The 20,768-nt window shown below is 36.2% G+C and overlaps 1 protein-coding gene across 1 annotated transcript in view; it reads right to left on the bottom strand.

Annotated features, from left to right (window-relative positions):
• Positions 1-601: 601 nt before the first annotated feature.
• Positions 602-20,768, bottom strand: part of LOC133173339 (hemicentin-1-like) — a 77,572-nt gene continuing 57,405 nt past the window's right edge. The window contains exons 47-68 of the mRNA XM_061308328.1: positions 20,670-20,767; positions 20,284-20,454; positions 17,022-17,192; positions 16,643-16,813; positions 16,152-16,322; positions 13,728-13,898; positions 12,991-13,155; positions 12,617-12,766; positions 12,335-12,472; positions 11,896-12,051; positions 11,431-11,631; positions 9,861-9,923; positions 9,396-9,647; positions 8,566-8,685; positions 7,308-7,427; positions 6,733-6,861; positions 4,597-4,725; positions 3,563-3,685; positions 3,229-3,423; positions 2,690-2,812; positions 2,046-2,172; positions 602-1,062 (exon numbers count right to left, since the gene is read on the bottom strand). Of these exons, the coding sequence (XP_061164312.1) occupies positions 687-1,062; positions 2,046-2,172; positions 2,690-2,812; positions 3,229-3,423; positions 3,563-3,685; positions 4,597-4,725; positions 6,733-6,861; positions 7,308-7,427; positions 8,566-8,685; positions 9,396-9,647; positions 9,861-9,923; positions 11,431-11,631; positions 11,896-12,051; positions 12,335-12,472; positions 12,617-12,766; positions 12,991-13,155; positions 13,728-13,898; positions 16,152-16,322; positions 16,643-16,813; positions 17,022-17,192; positions 20,284-20,454; positions 20,670-20,767 (3,520 nt within the window). The 3' untranslated portion in view covers positions 602-686. The remainder of the gene's footprint in view (positions 1,063-2,045; positions 2,173-2,689; positions 2,813-3,228; positions 3,424-3,562; positions 3,686-4,596; positions 4,726-6,732; positions 6,862-7,307; positions 7,428-8,565; positions 8,686-9,395; positions 9,648-9,860; positions 9,924-11,430; positions 11,632-11,895; positions 12,052-12,334; positions 12,473-12,616; positions 12,767-12,990; positions 13,156-13,727; positions 13,899-16,151; positions 16,323-16,642; positions 16,814-17,021; positions 17,193-20,283; positions 20,455-20,669; position 20,768) is intronic.

Genomic DNA, 20,768 nt, shown 5'->3' on the forward strand with positions numbered 1-20,768 from the left:
TAGCACATGAACAGTTTATTGACTATGTGCTCTAAACTCTACTTAAAGTTACCCTAACTGTACAATTTGGATGAAAGAAATAAATTTAATTTGAAGTGGAAGAAAAATCTCCAAATGAAACATTTTTCAAACACATCTACATGGTATATTTATAATAGTATGTACCAAACTCTGAAGGGTAAGCAAACCCTGCAATAAACACCCTGCTGTTTTCAGTATGAATTTCTAAAACCATACAAGAACTAGAACAGGGTCTATAACTGTATATAAAAGCTGTATGTTTAAAATGACTTTATGAATAATGTCATAAGTGTCTACACAGTTCAATCAAATATAACAATTACATAAATCGGTAACATGGTTCATATTCCAAATAAAATACTGGTTATACGTGTTTCAATAGTTCTCAAGCTATTTACATGATAACTAATATCTATCAGTAGATGTACAAAGTATGGCACAAGGAAAAATCAAAAATGCATTTATACAAACATTAGTAACTAAATTCTATGTACACATACATATATGGTAGAGAACTCAAGACAAATATCATTTACACTCAATGAATACCCCCCTTCCCCCCCCCCCCCCCCCCAAAAAAAAAACATGTTGTATTTAAAAATCATTCATTATCAAAATGAAATCATCAAAAATGATATAAAATCAAACAGGTAAGTAGTCTTTAATCAATATGGGTATGCTGAAATTGATATATGAATCATAAATGTAGTTTGATACTGTAAGACTCCTGTTATGGCATTATAAGATTTTGCTCTCACTTTGATCTTATATGTCTCTAACTCCTCTAGCGGTTGTTCTGTGTACAGAATTCCTGTCCCCTCTGATAGCCTTAACTGGAAATCCACTTTAGGGTCATTCTCCAGGATAATGAAGTCATTTTTAGTCATTTTAACATTATTTTGATTCAGCACTGTGAGTCTTATCAAATCCTGCTGAGGTAAAATTCCACTAGGAAGAGCTAGAGTTCTGAACTCAATGACATCAGCATACTCAGCGCCCTCTGGACATAGAGAGGAATCCACACACTCCAATACACAGTATCTGAAAACAAGGTACACAACTCTTGACAAAGTGGACCACAGTAGTTGTTTAGTTATTTATTATGACTGTATATGTAAACCAAGTTTCTACATGTAGTTATCTAAGTGACTTCTTTGTAAGATGCTCCTATGTGAAGTTATTTTAGGTGACTTAGTACTTTGTAACTAGACCTGTGTGTGTTATCTAACTTTTCTATTGGTGAAGGACATTGTGAATACTTATTTTAGATTTGACTTGCTTTGTAAGTAAATCTTTCATGAAGGTAATTTTAATAAATCAAAATCACTTATTCTATAAAGGGAAATTTTCACCCCCATTTTTTTTGCCCTTTTCACCCCTGTTGCACACAGACAAATTTAAAACAGGATGAATTCACAAAAGATGGCATTTTCTTAAAACACAACTTATCAAAACAGGGCAAAATTGTTTGCAAGTGTGAAAGGGCAAAAATAAAATGGGGCAAAATTGACTTTGCATACAACACTTTAAGTTAGTAAATCTCTTAATGTGCATTAGCAGAGTAAGTAAAAGTCTTTATTTAGTTGTTTTTGTGGCTGTCAGGTGAGTTCGATCACCAATAGACAGATAGCTCAGTTGGTAGAACACTTGACTAATGTTTTAGGGGTCCCAGGTTCAAATCCCAGTCCGGTCTATCCCATTTTTCTCCTCTTCCATTTCATTTTAGATACATCACTTTCTATGTGGATCCTGTTTTAATTTGAGTAACTTTGTTTAAGGATTGTGTGTTTATTTTTAAGATGATTCGACTTACTTTCTAAGTGGGCTCTCTCTGAAGTTACTTTGGATGAGTGACTTATCTTGTCAATTGATCCTGATTGTACTTTAAAGATAACTTATTTGTAAATGGATCCCATTTGTAGTTTATATAAGTGACTTACTTTGTAAGTGGGTCCTGTGTTTAGTTTATATATGTGACTTTCTTTGTAAGTGGATCACATGTATAGTTTATATGATTGACTTACTTTGTAAGTGGATCCCGTGTGTAGTTATCAGGACAGGGAATATCTATACAGCTGACATCCCCTCTCTTGTTGAAGCACATTCTCTCTGGTCCACAGTCAATATTGGAGGTGATACATTCATTGATATCTGTAAACATACATAATTCTCTTCAATTTCCACAATAAATTGACTTTCCCTGTAGAAGTATTAAATTCTTTAGTTTAATATACTATATTCTTTGTGACAACTGACAAGACTTTCCTTTGGGTACCAATATTTTTGACTTCATGACCTTGACCTTGGAGTAAGACCTTCTTGTGAAAAAAGCTTTAACATTCGCCATATTATCTGAATGGTTGACACTAGGACTTTATATATTTCATGTACTTCTTGTGATATTAGACCTTTCTTTGGGTACCAACATTTTTGAACACCTGACCATGACCTTGGAGTTTGACCTACATCTGAGAAACTTTAACCTTGGCCTTGAGCTGCCACACAGGGGCATCAGTGTTTCACAAATACATCTTGTTTTTGTTTTGTCTTACACCTGCAGCTCATGGATGACACAGTTTCTTACTGAGATGATTAATTTGATTTTCTTTCTTTCCATTTTCTTTTTTTTTGGGGGGGGGGGGGGTTATTATATATGTAGGTGCCTTACCCACACAATTCCTGCCATTTCTGCCTAATTTATAGCCCGGGGGACAGACACACTGATATCCTCCTACAGTGTTATTACAGTTGTGTTGACAGATACCTGGATCCTCCCTGCATTCATTGATATCTGTGACAATGGAAAATGTCTCATATTGGTTATAAAAAGAAAAAAAAAACATAGCTTTCATATTATAGCACCTTCTTTTTTTTTTTATCTTAAACTTCATCAAGTATCACATAAAACATTGATCTAGCATATCAGCAGAGAAACCTGAAATTGTTGTATCAGATGTTTTAACTTGAGTCAATAATTTGTTAATTTTTCTCACTAAAATGACTTCCAATACAAACATGTATTCTCCATACATGTCTGTTGCAGACATGTTTTACTGTGATAAGGATGCTGGACTTGTACTTTAATTCATCAGAAACACTGGGTGTGTCTGAAATCTTTTATTTCACAGGAATTGGTATGGCCAATTTATTCATTTCTTAGAAAAATAGTTTTTGTGTGAGATTCTGCAGTTGTGTGCTGGTACATACCTACACAAGTTTTAGAAGTTGAATTGAATCTGAACCCAGACAGACATTGGGATCTTTTACTTCGTCTTAAACATTTGCTGGAATGAGCGCAGCCTTGCTGAGGCCCACCATTTTGTCCAAAAGGTTTTGAATTCTGGTAGCTATGGCTACGTTTAGGCAAAGTCTCAATAGGATCGGATTCCAAATACTCTAGCCCTACAACAAGCATAATTCTCTTTTAATTTTCTTTTGTTGAAGTTATTGGAAACTAATTACTTTCAAAATATCAATTTAGTTTTTAAAGAAAATTCTATAGAAAAGTGTGTGAAATTCTGAAATTGTGAAATGTATGTACCAGCACATGACCGTTTATCTGCCAGTAAGATTTGTCCTGGAGGGCAAATACACACAAAACTGCCCTGGGTGTTTCGACAATGGTCAACACATATACTTGGATTTTCTGCACATTCATCAATATCTGAAAAAAATTGTCATTCAATTTTTAAGCACTCCTTCACATGTTAGCTGTCAAATACTAACATAAATAGATTGGACCTGTTAGGGTTTTATTCACCACTTTTCCTCCCAAGAAGGTTGCCAAATGCTTGTGATGATAACTAACTAGTTATCATGTTTAGTTATCACTGACCTAGACAAGGCTGTCCGATGCCTGTAGATCTGTACCCTTTCTCACACTGACAATTGTACCTTCCAGGGGAATTTACTAATCAGATGGATAAGTTAACTAGTCTTATAACTAACTAGTTATCTAGTTAACTAGTTATCATGTTTAGTTATGACTTACCTAGACAAGACTGTCCAATTCCTGTAGACCTGTACCCTTTCTCACACTGACAAGTGTACCCTCCAGGGGAATTTACTGATCAGATGGATAAGTTAACTAGTCTTATAACTAACTAGTTATCTAGTTAATTAGTTATCATGTTTAGTTATCACTAACCTAGACAAGGCTGACCAATTCCTGTAGACATGTACCCTTTCTCACACTGACAAGTGTACCTTCCAGGGGAATTTACTGATCAGATGGATAAGTTAACTAGTCTTATAACTAACTAGTTATCTAGTTATCATGTTTAGTTATCACTAACCTAGACAAGGCTGTCCAATTCCTGTAGACCTGTACCCTTTCTCACACTGACAAGTGTATCCTCCAGGGAAATTTACTGATCAGATGGATAAGTTAACTAGTCTTATAACTAACTAGTTATCATGTTTAGTTATGACTAACCTAGACAAGGCTGTCCAATTCCTGTAGATCTGTACCCTTTGTCCCACTGACAAGTGTACCCTCCAGGGGAATTTAGTGATCAGATGGATAAGTTAACTAGTCTTATAACTAACTAGTTATCATGTTTAGTTATGACTAACCTAGACAAGGCTGTCCAATTCCTGTAGACCTGTATCCTTTCTCACACTGACAAGTGTACCCTCCAGGGGAATTTACACACAGTTGATTGGAGTAACATCCATGAGTATTCAGGAAGCATTCGTCTATATCTGTAAATAAACAAAACTGTGTTCATTTGTTGCCGTGAGACTTTGTTCACAGAATATCCGTAACATCATTTTACTTCTTTATCACACAATATAAATACCACTATGGATATTTTGCTTTCCTTTCATTGTTAATTTCAGTTTTAAAATAGTTTTTTTGTTTAAAAAAAAACAATAACAACAAAAAAAAAACAAAACAAAACAAAAAAAAAACCCATTAACTTCCCTTGTACAAAAAAAATTAGCCACAGAGTTAGCTTCTTGCACCCCTCACCAAATTAACCTTACTTTGTTTGATGTCCACACTTACTCTGTTTATTCATCCCTCGTACTGTTTACTCACTACACATTTTCTAACACATTGGTAACTTACCCACACACCGTCCATTAATCTCCTGGTACCCCTCACTACATTTCTGGGTACACTGGTAACTATCTCTATTTATATAATGCACTTAACCACACAGCATCCATTAATCTCCTGGTATCCCTCACTACATTTCTGGGTACACTGGTAACTATCTCTATTTATATAATGCCCTTACCCACACATCCATTAATCTCCTGGTATCCCTCACTACATTTCTGGGTACACTGGTAACTATCTCTATTTATATAATGCACTTAACCACACAGCGTCCATTAATCTCTTGGTATCCCTCACTACATTTCTGGGTACACTGGTAACTATCTCTATTTATATAATGCCCTTACCCACACACCGTCCACTAATCTCCTGGTATCCCTCACTACATCTCTGGGTACACTGGTAACTATCTCTATTTATATAATGCACTTAACCACACAGCGTCCATTAATCTCCTGGTATCCCTCACTACATTTCTGGGTACACTGGTAACTATCTCTATTTATATAATGCCCTTACCCACACACCGTCCACTAATCTCCTGGTATCCCTCACTACATCTCTGGGTACACTGGTAACTATCTCTATTTATATACATGTAATGCACTTAACCACACAGCGTCCATTAATCTTCTGGTATCCCTCACTACATCTCTGGGTACACTGGTAACTATCTCTATTTATATAATGCCCTTACCAACACACCGTCCATTAATCTCCTGGTATCCCTAACTACATTTCTGGGTACACTGGTAACTATCTCTATTTATATAATGCCCTTACCCAGACACCCTCCATTAATCTCCTGGTATCCCTCACTACATTTCTGGGTACACTGGTAACTATCTCTATTTATATAGTGCCCTTACTCACACACCGTCCATTAATCTCCTGGTATCCTTCACTACATCTCTGGGTACACTGGTATCTATCTCTATTTATATAATGCCCTTACTCACACACCGTCCATTAATCTCCTGGTATCCCTCACTACATCTCTTGGTACACTGGTAACTATCTCTATTTATATAATGCCCTTACCAACTCAGCGTCCATTAATCTCCTGGTATCCCTAACTACATTTCTGGGTACACTGGTAACTATCTCTATTTATGTAATGCCCTTACCCAGACACCCTCCATTAATCTCCTGGTATCCCTCACTACATTTCTGGGTACACTGGTAACCATCTCTATTTATATAATGCCCTTACCCACACATCCATTAATCTTCTGGTATCCCTCACTACATTTCTGGGTACACTGGTAACTATCTCTATTTATATAATACCCTAACCCACACAGTGTCCATTAATCTCCTGGTATCCCTCACTACATCTCTGGGTACACTGGTAACTATCTCTATTTATATAATGCCCTTACCCACACATCGTCCATTAATCTCCTGGTATCCTTCGCTACATTTCTGGGTACACTGGTAACTATCTCTATTATTTTATATAATGCCCTTATCCACACAGCGTCCATTAATCTCCTGGTATCCCTCACTAATTTCTGGGTACACTGGTAACTATCTCTATTTATATAATGCCCTTACCCACACATCGTCCATTAATCTCCTGGTGTCCTTCACTACATTTCTGGGTACACTGGTAACTATCTCTATTTACATAATGCCCTTACCAACACATCGTCCATTAATCTCCTGGTATCCTTCGCTACATTTCTGGGTACACTGGTAACTGCCCTCAGTATTCTGACATTCCTGTTCCCCTGTACATCTATGGCTTCTTTCCTTACATTCATCAATATCTAAAAAAGAATCCCAAAGGACATTTGGTTTTTCATTTTTTCTCATGTTTTTTTTATTAGGATCATCTTAGCTAGACAACTGTTTTCATTGCTGCAACTCTGACTTAAAAAAAAAGCATTGTTTAAACTTTCTTGCTTCTGTGCTGTGCATGAATGTACATTTCGTTTAAGTAGTCCAGCATGGCTAATTCTGTGAGTGGAGTGGATCAGAAATAATTAGCTACAGAGATGATTAGAGATGGTTATTAACACAGTTCACTGTTGTCAAATTGCTAGGATTAAGTTAAATTGGCATTTGTGCAAGTGAAAAAAAATGATTAATATTATACCAACATATTTACCTATACTAAAAATATAAAAAGTGTTTCTTAAAATCTGCATTGAAATGATAAAAAAAATTAAGCAGAAATTCCCATAAAAAAAAACTCAATTCATCAGACACACACCTTGACAAGTGACATTGGAGGCGAGTCTGAAGCCTGAGGGACAGGCACAGAGATAACTTCCGATCCGATTCCTGCAGATGTGGGAACAAGCAGACAGTCCCTCCAAACATTCATTTACATCTGTATAACATCAAAAATTTCTACTGTGGGGATTACTATTACAAATCATATTAATTAACATTACACAAATATAACCATGAAACTGCCTCAAAAACATCTAATCACATTTGTCATAATAGTATGTATACATGTACCTATAAATTCAATATTTCAAAACTGATACTCAAAACTTTCTTTACACATGGATTTTACTAAATCTGAAGGTTATTTGATAAATTGTAATACTTGGATGCTTGTATAATGTCAAAATATCATATGTGACCTGTACACCTGCCATTTGACTTGAGCTTGAACCCCTGAGAACATGAACACTCATAACTAGCTGTTTACCTGTACACCTGCCATTTGACTTGAGTTTGAACCCCTGAGAACATGAACACTCATAACTTCCTATTTACCTCTACACCTGCCATTTGACTTGAGCTTGAACCCCTGAGAACACTTCGTATTTACCTGTACACCTGCCAAATGACTTGAGCTTGAACCCCCTGAGAACATGAACACTCATTACTTCCTATTTACCTGTACACCTGCCATTTAACTTGAGCTTGAACCCCTAAGAACATGAACACTCATAACTTCCTATTTACCTCTACACCTGCCATTTGACTTGAGCTTGAACCCCTGAGAACACTTCGTATTTACCTGTACACCTGCCATTTGACTTGAGCTTGAACCCCCTGAGAACAGGAACATTGATAACTTTCTGTTTACCTGTACACCTGCCATTTGACTTAAGCTTGAACCCCTGAGAACACTTCGTATTTACCTATACACCTGCCATTTGACTTGAGCTTGAACCCCTGAGAACAGGAACATTGATAACTTCCTGTTTACCTGTACACCTGCCATTTGACTTAAGCTTGAACCCCTGAGAACACTTCGTATTTACCTATACACCTGCCATTTGACTTAAGCTTGAACACCTGAGAACAGGAACATTGATAACTTTCTGTTTACCTGTACACCTGCCATTTGACTTGAGCTTGAACCCCTGAGAACACTTCGTATTTACCTGTACACCTGCCATTTGACTTAAGCTTGAACCCCTGAGAACAGGAACATTGATAACTTCCTGTTTACCTGTACACCTGCCATTTGACTTGAGCTTGAACCCCTGAGAACACTTCGTATTTACCTGTACACCTGCCATTTGACTTAAGCTTGAACCCCTGAGAACAGGAACATTGATAACTTCCTGCTGTATTCTCACAATGCTGACCACAGATCAGAGGATCTTCAGAGCATTCATCTATGTCTGTTATAAAGAAGCAATTTAATCTGAAAATCTGTTGAAGTTGATTATGTAATTTGAATATACAGCTTCAAACTTTGTGAAATTGATAGAGAGCTCTCATTAATATTACTTTAAACTGATCTCTTCTACATTAAATAACTTCTACCAATAAGACTTATTTCTTAGCTCCTATTGTAATAGAACATCCCCCCTCCACTTTTTAGGCTATGATTTAGTCCATATGAGTCTCATTTCTTATGAAAACATGAATTAAAAACTTGACCTTGAGAGTAAATGATGTATGTAGCAGAAGTTTCCCCTGATTTTTTAAAGGTGTGCTATATACTTTATCCATTGATTCAATGACTACATCATTTTAAAGTGAGATATTTATAGAAAACATATTTCTTGTGCATGTACCAGGTGCTAAAACAATTTTTAAAAAATTTATTGTGATGGATTTGAGGAAAGGGAACCTTAAAATTCAAGCAAGTAAATGTCACCATAGCAATCCAGATATGTCACCATATTGAACTGCACATGTCACCATATTGACATGGACATGTCACACCATATTGACCTGGACATGTCATTATAGTGACTTGGGTGACTTATTAGATAAAGAAGCTTAAGAAATACCACTATTATAAATCAAAACAATCCCATTTACATTCTTTCTCTCTGTAAATCTATATGTAGCTCAGGATTGTATATGTCTTACAGACACAGACCTATACAGAACATGTCCTCATTCCTCCTGTATCCTGCCTTACAGACCACCACACAATGGTAGGATCCCACTGTGTTCAGACATTCCCTCTCCCTGCTACATCCCCCATTGTTCCGGCGACACTCATCCACGTCCTCGCATGTCCTACCGCCAGGACCCAGAACATATCCCTGTGGACAGGAGCAGGCAAACTTCCCAGGTGAGTTATGACACTGATGGGAGCAGGGGTTGTCAGGGAAACATTCATCGTTATCTAGGCAACACAACTACATTATCATATATACCCTTTCAAGCATCACCAAAATCTAAACTCACAAAAGGTTTTTCTTCAAAAACAAAAATTATTTGTTCATAATCATTTGTTGTCAGATAATATTAATAATCAATAGCAAACTTTAAATTTGCGGTTTTTCTGGACTGTTTTGTAATTTGATAGAGGGGGACCCCCCCCCCCCTTCTTTCTTACCCAGACAGAACTGTCCACTGTTATCTAGGTGAAACCCTGAGGGACACTGGTTACTGGGAGTTCCTGTTTATTAATAATCATTAATTATACATATATTATATAAACAAGCACAAACATTTTATTTTACAATATATTTGACTAAACTTTAAGTTTTCACAATATTTCTTCCATCTGATGTCTGTTCAGATACTTTTTAACCAATAACACCACTGTACCTCTTAACCATTTTGATATACAGTGCGGACTCGTTATTACGATGTTCATTTTGTCACGGTAAAATATCGTAATACCGAGGGCAACGTAATAAAAGTTCCCAATAAAATCCAGTAAAACATCGTTTTGAAAGCTTGTTGTTGTATTAGGAGGTGCATTTTTCTCCTTTTGTTTCCTTCTTCTGTTCAAATTCTTCATTAAAACGCTATATACATATAATTTATTAATAACTTATCTTGAATAGATATCTTCATGATGCTATTTCTTCTATTTCCTTCATTTTAAAAGAAATGTGCACATTTTTTATAAAAACTTCGGCAATCTTCATTTATCTGCCGCCATTTCCGTTTACTTTTACTTTTGTTTCTGTTTAGATAATGCGTTCGTAAAATTTTCAGTCTTCGTATCGTTACTACATAAACAACAACAATACATCATGGGCGGTTTTGGGTGTTCAGTGAGCTTAGAGCTGAAGTGAACAACTGATGAAAGTGGGCAGTGTTATAGGCATTTCATGGACAGGATTTGAAAACACACAAGCTAAATGTCAAAATAAATTTGAATTTTTAAATTACTGAACAGAGTTCAATTAGCAGTTCAGCAATTATTGATTTGTATTTCTGCTGACACCTGTGAGGTAGTCCAAGCCACTATCCAAGCTGTTAAAACGTTATTGGAGTTCAAATTTTGCCAAAATTATGTTTGATACCCAAGCTGTCCATTCCGCAGTTTAACTGCAAATGAAATTACACATTACGTATTAAAAATACATGCATACGATTAAATGTAACCTTTTATTTAATAATTTAGTTTTACTTATTAACCATAGTACAAAAAAAAAATAAACAACAGAGATAGATAAACTAGAGACTTCATTTATAAATAAACAGTTTAATTGTTTAACAATGGCTTTGACACGTCTCCAATTCTGCTGACCTCGCTAGAACAGTCAAGGTGTGTGCAGTCAAGCGTCACTAATCACCTAACGGCCCTGCAAGTTAACACTCTGTCAGAGCACAGGTGTTTCAATGTTTATTTAGCGTCTCCTAAAGTGTCTACCGTCGATCAACACTGAATAAACACGGAGTGAAAAAAAATTTTGGACAGAATTTTTACATCGTAATACCGAGTCCCGGTATTTAAGGACATCGTAATAAACAGTTCTATTTTGTATAGATTTGTTAAGAAATGGTTTTGTGCTTTGAATTTACAACGTAATAAGCGTTCTATCTTATAAAACCGTCACCGTAATAACGAGTCCGCACTGTATAAGAATAATGACATCTTTTATAAAGTGGTTAAGCAATAAATCCCAATATGTAAGCAAAGTACCATGAAATACATTTCATAAACCTACCTGGAGAAACGTTGGTAAGCAGTGTAAATTTGACCTGGTCACCTGTCGGGTTGACTGACGTTGTAATGTCCTTGGTACGTAGCGTCTCCACCAGGAAGGGCATTATTTCTGTTGTCTCATATGTAATGGAATGGTTCCATGTATAGGGCAAAAGGTGACCATCCACCTTGAGTGTGCGGAAAGATCTTGCAAAAATATTTCCTAAAAAATAAATCTTTATTGAGTTCTGTATCAAACAGAATTCATCAATAGAATTCCATTCCAGTTGTGATCATTTTCCTTGATTAATACTAAGGGTAAAAAAAGATTAATCTGTCATTGTATAAGTATTTTGAATAAATCTCAGATTGGCTTAAAAAAGTGGATAAAAAAGGTTTATGATGCAGTGTTTCCCCATCAGAATTTTCTGTGAAACTACATTTATAAATCCATGAACCTCAATTTGTTTTATTTTTTTGTTTTCACCTTGTCCAGTCTGTATGTAGTTTTCGTAGTAAGGGGCCAGTTCCATTCCTGACCCCTGGGACAAGTCAGGAACCTTCCCCCTAACAATGACATCTATCTGTAATACGCCATCCTCATCTACACCATTAGAATACTGAGTCATCTCTACAATCTCTCCTACAACGGAACAACAGTGGCACTGAACTTATCTTAGAAACTCACGAACTTAACATCTATTATATCAATTTTTCTAAATTCATTTAACTTAATTTTTTTTTTTTAAAAATCAGCATAATGTCAACAAAGTATATTCAGTTATGTTAGTAAATGAATCAAATGTAAAATTAATTGATGCAATTTGAAATTAATTTAGTTCTTTTATGTCAATCAAACTACCATATCTAAAAATAAACACCAATTTTATTTTCAGTAAAAGTGTTTTAACAAGATCATGCCTTACCTGTGGCATATTCTACCTGGACATCCTTGGAGAATTTCCCATCTGTCAGGGAGAATCCGTTTTTGGCCCCTCCCCTTTCTGATGCAGTCACCCAATAGACAGGACTCAGTACGGACACCAGATGCTGAACATTCCTCCCTGTAACAGAAAGGATTCCTAAGTCACCTTGTTACATTTTCTTCTTGAAGAATTAAAAAAATTATATTGAAATCTCCTTTCCTCATTGCCTAAGAATGCAGAATCCTTTCTATACCTCACCTTATAGATGGTATAACAGCTTACCCATAAGGGGAGGTAAGTCTTTGATGGTAGCTTCCACCTTGATGTTCTGCCCATCTTCACTTGGTGTCATTACTGCATTAATGGTAGAATCAGTCAGGTCTACTCCATTGATATATCCTACCAGTGTCCCAAAGGCCTTAGTGGGCATGTCTATAAATACCAGTCAAAAAACTCATACAGTGACTCTTTCAGAGTTACACATTGTTTCAGAATTATACAATAGCAAACCCTGTTTTACAAGGTAACACTTGCGATCATAGGTTACAATATGAACTTGGAATTAAAATTCTAGATCTCAATACACAGGTTTGAAAATGAAAAATAAAAGCCAGAATTAGGATTAAAATTCTCCTTTCCATATTCACACAACTTACTGGAACATGGAGTCAGAGCACAGAGGTCTCTCTGGATGTCATCTCCAACACAGTATCGCCCTCCATTCCGGGGAGTGCTACACACACGGCGACGCTCCCTGTACCCCGCCCCACAGGTCTGAGAACATGAAGACCAAGCACCCCAAACACCCCACTCACTATCCACTGAAAATAAAGGGTAAACCTTATATTGACATTTAAGCATTTTAGTAGTAGATTTTTTCAGTATGTTCTCTCTTTGAACACTCTACAGCTGTACAAACATCAATAAAAAAAAAAAAAAATAAATATTAAGGAAAATTCATTTCTTAGTCCTTTTTATGATTTTTTTTAAATTAGATATTACATACAGTTTGACAAAAATGACTCTTTTTTTCACTGCAGATTTCCAGCTTTATACATAAGAGGTTCAGAAGGAGAGTTAACTGAAGGCTCACCTTAAGGTTCATTGATACTCTGATAAGAGAGATAACTCATAATGACATAAATCTCTGTTACTCCTTTATAGATTTGTCAAGTTTAAACACCTTTTTGGTTTCACTTTGCCCCCCAAACTGGTAAAAGTGTTTGTATTTGACTTATAAAATACATTTCCTTCAGAAAATCATAAAAGTTAAAGCAAAATTTCATATGATTGAGAAGAGGGTTTATGAACCTTAAATTAAATAATAAGTTCCTTGTTTTCTAAGTCCACATTTCTTCAGTGAGGTTATCTGCTTTATTTGTAGAGGACTTACCAGGACATGGTGGTCCATTACACTGCTGATTATCCTCACCAGATCCTATACAGGGACGACCATTAATGCTGGGGGCCGGGTTAGAACATGTCCTAAACCTCTTCTGGAGTCCCACCCCACAACTCACAGAACAAGCCCCCCAACTCTCCCATCCTGCCCAGTTACCATGAACTGAAAAATTACAGTCAGAAGTGAAAATATTGAATCTAAGAATTTTAAAATCTGGTAAATATTAATCTATCAATAATCATAATATGGTCTTGGATAGACCATACATTAATTTTGTACTTTTCCTGCCAGTGACCTTGACTTTGCCAGAATGACCTTAATTCAAGGTCATAAACAATCCTTATACTAAGTATGAGTTTCCAAAGATTCTCTAAAAGACATTAACATCACAAACACAATACATTTTTTCTACCAATGATCTTTAACTTACCTAAATTACATTAAGTCAAGGTCAATACATATCCTTGGGTCACAGGCAATATCTGTGATAAGTATGAGCCTCTAATATTCTCCATTGCAAAATATGGTCATGACAGGAATCACAAATTTTCCTAAAAGTGACTTTGAACTTGATCAAGTGATCTTTGATCAAAATGATGACACACCTCAAGGTCATATGCAATATTTGTGTGAGGTAGGAATTTCCAATGTTTCTCCATTTGGAAGTTATAGATTGGAAACAAAGAGCTAGGTTCACTTTATGCATAAAATGGCCCTGTCCTTTTATTAAACATAGGTAATCAGAGATTACAGAGCTCACCTCAACGAATGTTGCCTTTAAGTAAGGCAAAGTCCCACACTAAACTAATAATCTAGGAGTGTGCATCCCTAGATGCAACATTTATGCAATTTTGGTCTGATAGGGCTTGCAGTTACTTGGGAATGGACTTATCTGAAAACTTAAAACTAGACACTCATTCAGAAAATGCAAGTCAAATCCAGCATCCGAAGCAAGTTTTGAGATTGTTCGTCCCTTGATGCATCATCCATGCAAGTTTGGTTCAGATAGGCCTTATAGTTACTTGGAAATGAGATCTGCTCCAAAAACTTTAACCTGGTCACTCATCCGGAAAATATAAGTCAGATCCAGCATCCGAAGCAAGTCAAGTAGTGTGCATCCTTAGATGTATCATCCATGCAAGTTTGGTCAATATAGGGCTTATAGTTACTTGGAAATGAGATCTACTCCAAAAACCTTAACCTAGTCACTCATCCGGAAAATGTAGGTCAGATCCAGCATCCGAAGCAAGTTCAGTTGTGTGCATCCTTAGATGTATCATCCATGCAAGTTTGGTCAATATTGGGCTTATAGTTACTTGGAAATGAGACCTGCTCCAAAAACTTTAACCTGCTCCAAAAACTTTAACTTGTACCAAAAACATTAACCTGGTCATTCTTTAGCTGAAATTGCAGCATCTGAAACCTTGACTGGTACAATGAAACACACTAGAAGCATCCTCCATGCATCTCTGACTAATATAGGCCATAGAAGTACTTGAAAAGTAAACTGCTCCTAAAACCTTAACCTGGGACGCCGACACTGACGCCGACAGCGACGCCGACGGTATTACATAAGCTCCCCAAACTTCGTTGAGGTGAGCTAATAAATTGACTTTCACCCTCTGTCCCATGTCATATATCTAAATAAAGTAGAGACTTGGTGCTCTCATTTCCTAAAGCAAAATTTCTTTTTGAGAATCCAGGTATTGAAAAACAGACTTGGTGAAAGTGCAATGTTCTTGAATTTTCCTTCAGCAAAGAATTAATATAGATGCACAGCCCTCGATTCAAAAATTAAACATTTTATATGATCTTCAGAAACAGAAATTTCAATATGTAATTGCATATCAGAGGTTGTACTCTATATAATAATTGGAAAAAATACTTCAACTTTTGGCCATTTTTAAAGGAATTTACAGGGTAAGGTAAAAATGACGCATTTCATGACGTCATAATGCATTGCCTAGAGAGAAAATTACGTCATGTTCAATAGATACACAATCGCCAAGGCTCCAAGTGATAAATATTGCATTTTCAACCAAAACTGAGCAGTTTCGATTTTTCAGAAATTCACAGGGCCAAAAAAGGCCCTAAGTGGCACTTGCTCTTTTACATTTTTTCCACCAGTGACCTTGAACTTGCTGGAATGACCTTAGAAAGTCAAGGTAATGACATAGTTTCAGGTCATAAACAATCTTTGTATAAGGTATGACATTTCAATGATTCTCAATCATAAAGTTATAACCCAGACAAGATTGCATGGACAGATGGATGGATGGACAGACAGATGGACAAGGTGACTCCTATATACTCCCCTCAAATTTTTGTTTGCAGGGGGTATAATAAATTTTCATATAAAATTAAAAAAAATTAAAAGAAATAGTCATGGAACAAACTACTAAACGCCATGATTACCTGGGCAGAGCTCAGGATTACAGTAATCTCTTTGGGTGGCCTGGCCTGAACAAGATGATCCTCCATAAATGGGGGCAGGGCTGTCACATCTCCGTGACCTTGACCTTACTCCTCCACCACAGCTCTGAGAGCAGGAGGTCCAATGGTTCCACTGTCCCCACATACCATCCACTGAAATCAGTGTCACACAGTCTACATTTCATCATTACCATTAAAGTCACACATGTAATAGATTCACATATGAAAACCAACTTCTTACAAGAATCCAAGTTAATTGAGATAAATCAACTGGTGATCATTATTACTTTGAATTCAACCTTCAACAAAAGGATAACTTAAACTAGAATTGAGAAAAAGTATACCCTATCCCAAAAACCAATCTTTGTTAGTGGGGGTATAAAAAAATCCTTCATGCAAAATAATATTTCAAACTGTAGCAGTTTTTTTTAATCGAATAATTACCATTTATTAATCAGTAATTAGTCTTGTACCTGCACATTGCTGTACTGAACAAGTTTTTAGCTGGACACCATCTCCATGACAATGGTGTCCTCCATACTGAGGGGGTGGGTTGTCACACAGCCGCCTTCTCTCATGGACTCCCTCCCCACAGGAGACACTACACTCCTCCCAAGATCTCCATCCACTCCAACTACCATCAACTGTCAACAGACAATAAATTCAAAGTTTAATTATTTTATCTTAAGATATTTAACAAATAGGACAAAATGACTATAATGGGGGAAACCTTCCAACCAGATTAGTTAATTGGAAATATTTCTTAGAGAGACTTCAGAATTTTTATTCCTTTAAGAAATGTTCAACTGGATCTCTTAAGTAACAGTTTAAATCATTAATCTATTGACCTACCTGGACATGGTCCCTCATTACAGATGTCTGTGCCTAGAGATGGTCCCTGACAGGGGAGACCACCGTGTAGAGGTGCTGGATTGTTACACACTCTCTCACGAGTTCTCTCCCCTTCTCCACATGTCACACTGCAGGGCTGCCATGGCAACCAGTTACCCCAGTCCCCATCAACTGAAGACAGCAAATATTTCCATTACTTTATTTATTTATCTGAACAGGTCGAACAGCAGAAATAACCATGGTAAATAAAGTCCGAGGTCAAAATCAACTCCATAAGATGTTCAGAACATGTAATGCTGAAGTACAGTTGAACTTCGGTATCTCTAATACCATGGATATGTCGAAGTGATTGGGAAGTTCTAACCACATATTTTTTAAAGTATTTTACCCTCGATATCTTGAACCCTCAGATATCTCAAAGTTTTTTCTTGATTCCATCGAGTTCGAGATAACGAAGTTTGACTGTACTTATCTAAGAGGTCAGAAGAAATACCACAAAATGAGGTGATTGGCTATTTTAAACTGTAGGAGACCATCAAACTTCATCAAAACTTACTAAAACATGCATTACTTAAATCCCAAATAACAAGGTATAAACAAGTCACTGATCGCAATGCACTTATCGATGTGACGTCATTTCGTAAAACTTGAAGCAGTTTGTATGCAGTGAGAGGCGGATCAAGTAATAATTTCTCAACAAAAAAATGTATTCTATAATTAAATAAAATACTATTTACAGATATTTCATAGGCCATTAACTTGGATTCAATGTCTTCTTTAGGATTTTATTAATACATTTTTCATATATTTCCTATTTAATTGATACTGCCGTATACAATGTATTTGTATGCAAGTACATTGGAGGGTAATGTGAGGGTCTTAATAAATCGATCTAGTGCAAGGGCATACACTCAGTGGATCATAGTAAGCTTTTACAAATCAACTCTAGAAGTATTAAGGTATCCGAAAAGTGCTGCGATCCTGATGAAATCTTGAAAATAATTTAATTATATCTATATTTAATGCCGTTGACCAGCAAAAAATACAGCATTCGGTCATACAAATACGATTTTAACAATGAAATAGCAGAATCTAGATCGGATCGGAGCACTTTTCAAAAACTACAATGCGTGTTGAAAATATTTATAAACTAAACTTAGAATTTTAACTTGGTTATGCCTTTGCACTAGTGAAATTTATAGGTGACCTCAATACTGCAAGTAAATGTACTAAAATCACATGACTGCCGCATCACGTGACAAGTCTAAATATAAAATCTAATCATCCTCAATATGTAGTTATTAACCATAATTACAATTATCCGATATAAATAATGTACTAAAAATAATCGCCATCCTGATTATGAATACATTTTTAATCACAAACAAGAGGTGTTTGTGAAACACTGATGCCCCCGTATGGCAGCTAATGGTGAAGGTTAAAGTTTCTCAATTGCAAGTCAAAATCCAGGCCAAAAGATAGAAAATGTTAAATTTGAAAGCCCTAACTGCAACTGTTCAAAAGTTATGGCAAAGGTTAAAGTTTTTTAAAGTAAGTAAAACATCAAGGTCAAGGTCAAACTTGTTGGAATCCAAAGGAAGGTCTTGTCACAAGGATTACATATGTAAAGTATGAAAGCCCTAGCACCAACCATTCAAAAGTTATGGCCAAGGTTAAAGTTTTCAAAAGTAGGTCAAACTCCTAGGTCAAGGTCAAAGGGTCAAAGTGGTTGGTATTCAAAGGAAGGTGATGTCACAAGGATTACATATGTGAAGTATGAAAGCCCTAGCATCAACCATTCAAAAGTTATGGCCAAGGTTAAAGTTTTTCAAAAGTAGGTCAAACTCCTAGGTCAAGGTCAAAAGGTCAAAGTGGTTGGTATCCAAAGGAAGGTCTTGTCACAAGGATTACATATGTGAAGTATGAAAGCCCTAGCTCTAACCGTTAAAAAGTTATGGCCAAGGTTAAAGTTTTTCAAAAGTAGGTCAAACTCCTAGGTCAAGGTCAAAGGGTCAGAGAGGTTGATATCCAGAGGAAGGTCTTGTCACAAGGAATACACATGTGAAGTTTGAAACCCCAAGCACCAACTGTTCAAAAGTTATGGCCAAGGTTAAAGTTTTTCAAAAGTAGGTCAAACTCCAAGGTCAAGGTCAAAAGGTCAAAGTTGTTGGTATCCAAAGGAAGGTCTTGTCAAAAAGAATACACATGTGAAGTCTGAAATCCCAAGCACCAACTGTTCAGAAGTTATGGCCAAGGTTAAAGTCTCATAAAATTTTGCAAAAGTGGGTCAAACTCCAAGGTCAAGGTCAAAAGGTCAAATATGATGGTACCCAAAGAAAGGTCTTGTCACAAGGAATACACATGTGAAATATGAAAGTCATAGCTCCAACCAATCAAAAGTTATGGGCAAGGTTAAAGTTGACAACAGACAGACAGACAAACAGATAAACAGACAAACAGATAAACAGACAGACAGGACAAAAACAATATACCCCCGGGATCTTTCGATCCGGGGGCATAAAAATGATGATATTTCCATTGCGCACCTTAACTGTACTGTGTATCAAATACATGTTAAATTATCTTCATTTATCTACGTGTGAAAGTAGTAAATGATCAGAATAAGTGGTCCTCATCAGAAAATTTATATTTTAAACTTCAAGGTTAAATGTTAAAACCAAGGTGATACAGCTCTTTTGGAAAAATACTCTCAAGATTTAACTTAGTGTGCAAAAAGAAGATACATTAATAGCAAGAAAAGGTCATTTTCTACACATATACGTAAATGTTTTCATTTACAAAGACTGGGACAAGGTCAATCATGATGCATTTGAATCATCTTATCTTATTCACCATCATGTTAAATCTGAAGATTATATAAACATTTCATGTAGCTGAGGGTTACATTCATTGAAAATTTTCACTCAAGAAAACCAGTCAACCAAGGTGCTGCTGAGGTTGAATTAAGTTTTTTAGGGGTGAAAATTCTCATCAAGGAAAGCATGGTTTCTGTTTGCAGAAGGAAACTTAATTTTATCAAATGTCTCTCAACCAATCAGACTAATTGACTTATTTACACAAATGTACAATAATATCCAGTAAAACTAGATTATAGGGAAGTCACTGTGACTTAAACTTTTGCTTCCTTAAATCCAAGATTCTTTTTATCAATATAAGGATCTACTGGAGTCATAAATAGGTTCTTATTGGCACAATGCCCAAGTGTTATGTAAAATGCAACTCTACAAAATCCACTGTTTACCAGGGCAGTGTCCTGACACACAGGTTTTGGAGTCCAGGGAGGATCCTATACATTGTCTCCCTCCATTTTGGGGAGGGGGACTGTCACACTCCCGGGTTCTGAACTGTAGCCCCACTCCACATGTACTGCTACACAACCCCCAGGACGTCCACTGAGAAAACCGACCATGTACTGCAAATCAGGTATAAAGAAACCCTTTAAATTCATAACCCAACAATTATCAGGATAACACTGACAGGCATACAAGTTTTTTTGTTTGTTTATTTTGACTTACTTTTTAATGCAATTAAAAGCTTATTAGACAAAAGAAATACAGTTATAGACACTGCACGTCATAAAATCACACCTGATATTTAGCTTTGTCTTTTTATTCAAGTGACACATACCCACAATTGTCATGTTAGCCTCCACAATAGTGATTCCCAGTCTATTGGCTGCCTTACATCTATAGAGGCCAGCATCTAATAGCTGGGCGGCAATAATCC

The sequence above is a fragment of the Saccostrea echinata genome, unplaced genomic scaffold, assembly GCF_033153115.1.
Source record: "Saccostrea echinata isolate AGI-Se365-2 ecotype Australia unplaced genomic scaffold, CSIRO_AGI_Sech_v1 ptg000056l, whole genome shotgun sequence".
NCBI classification, from domain to species: Eukaryota; Metazoa; Mollusca; class Bivalvia; order Ostreida; family Ostreidae; genus Saccostrea; species Saccostrea echinata.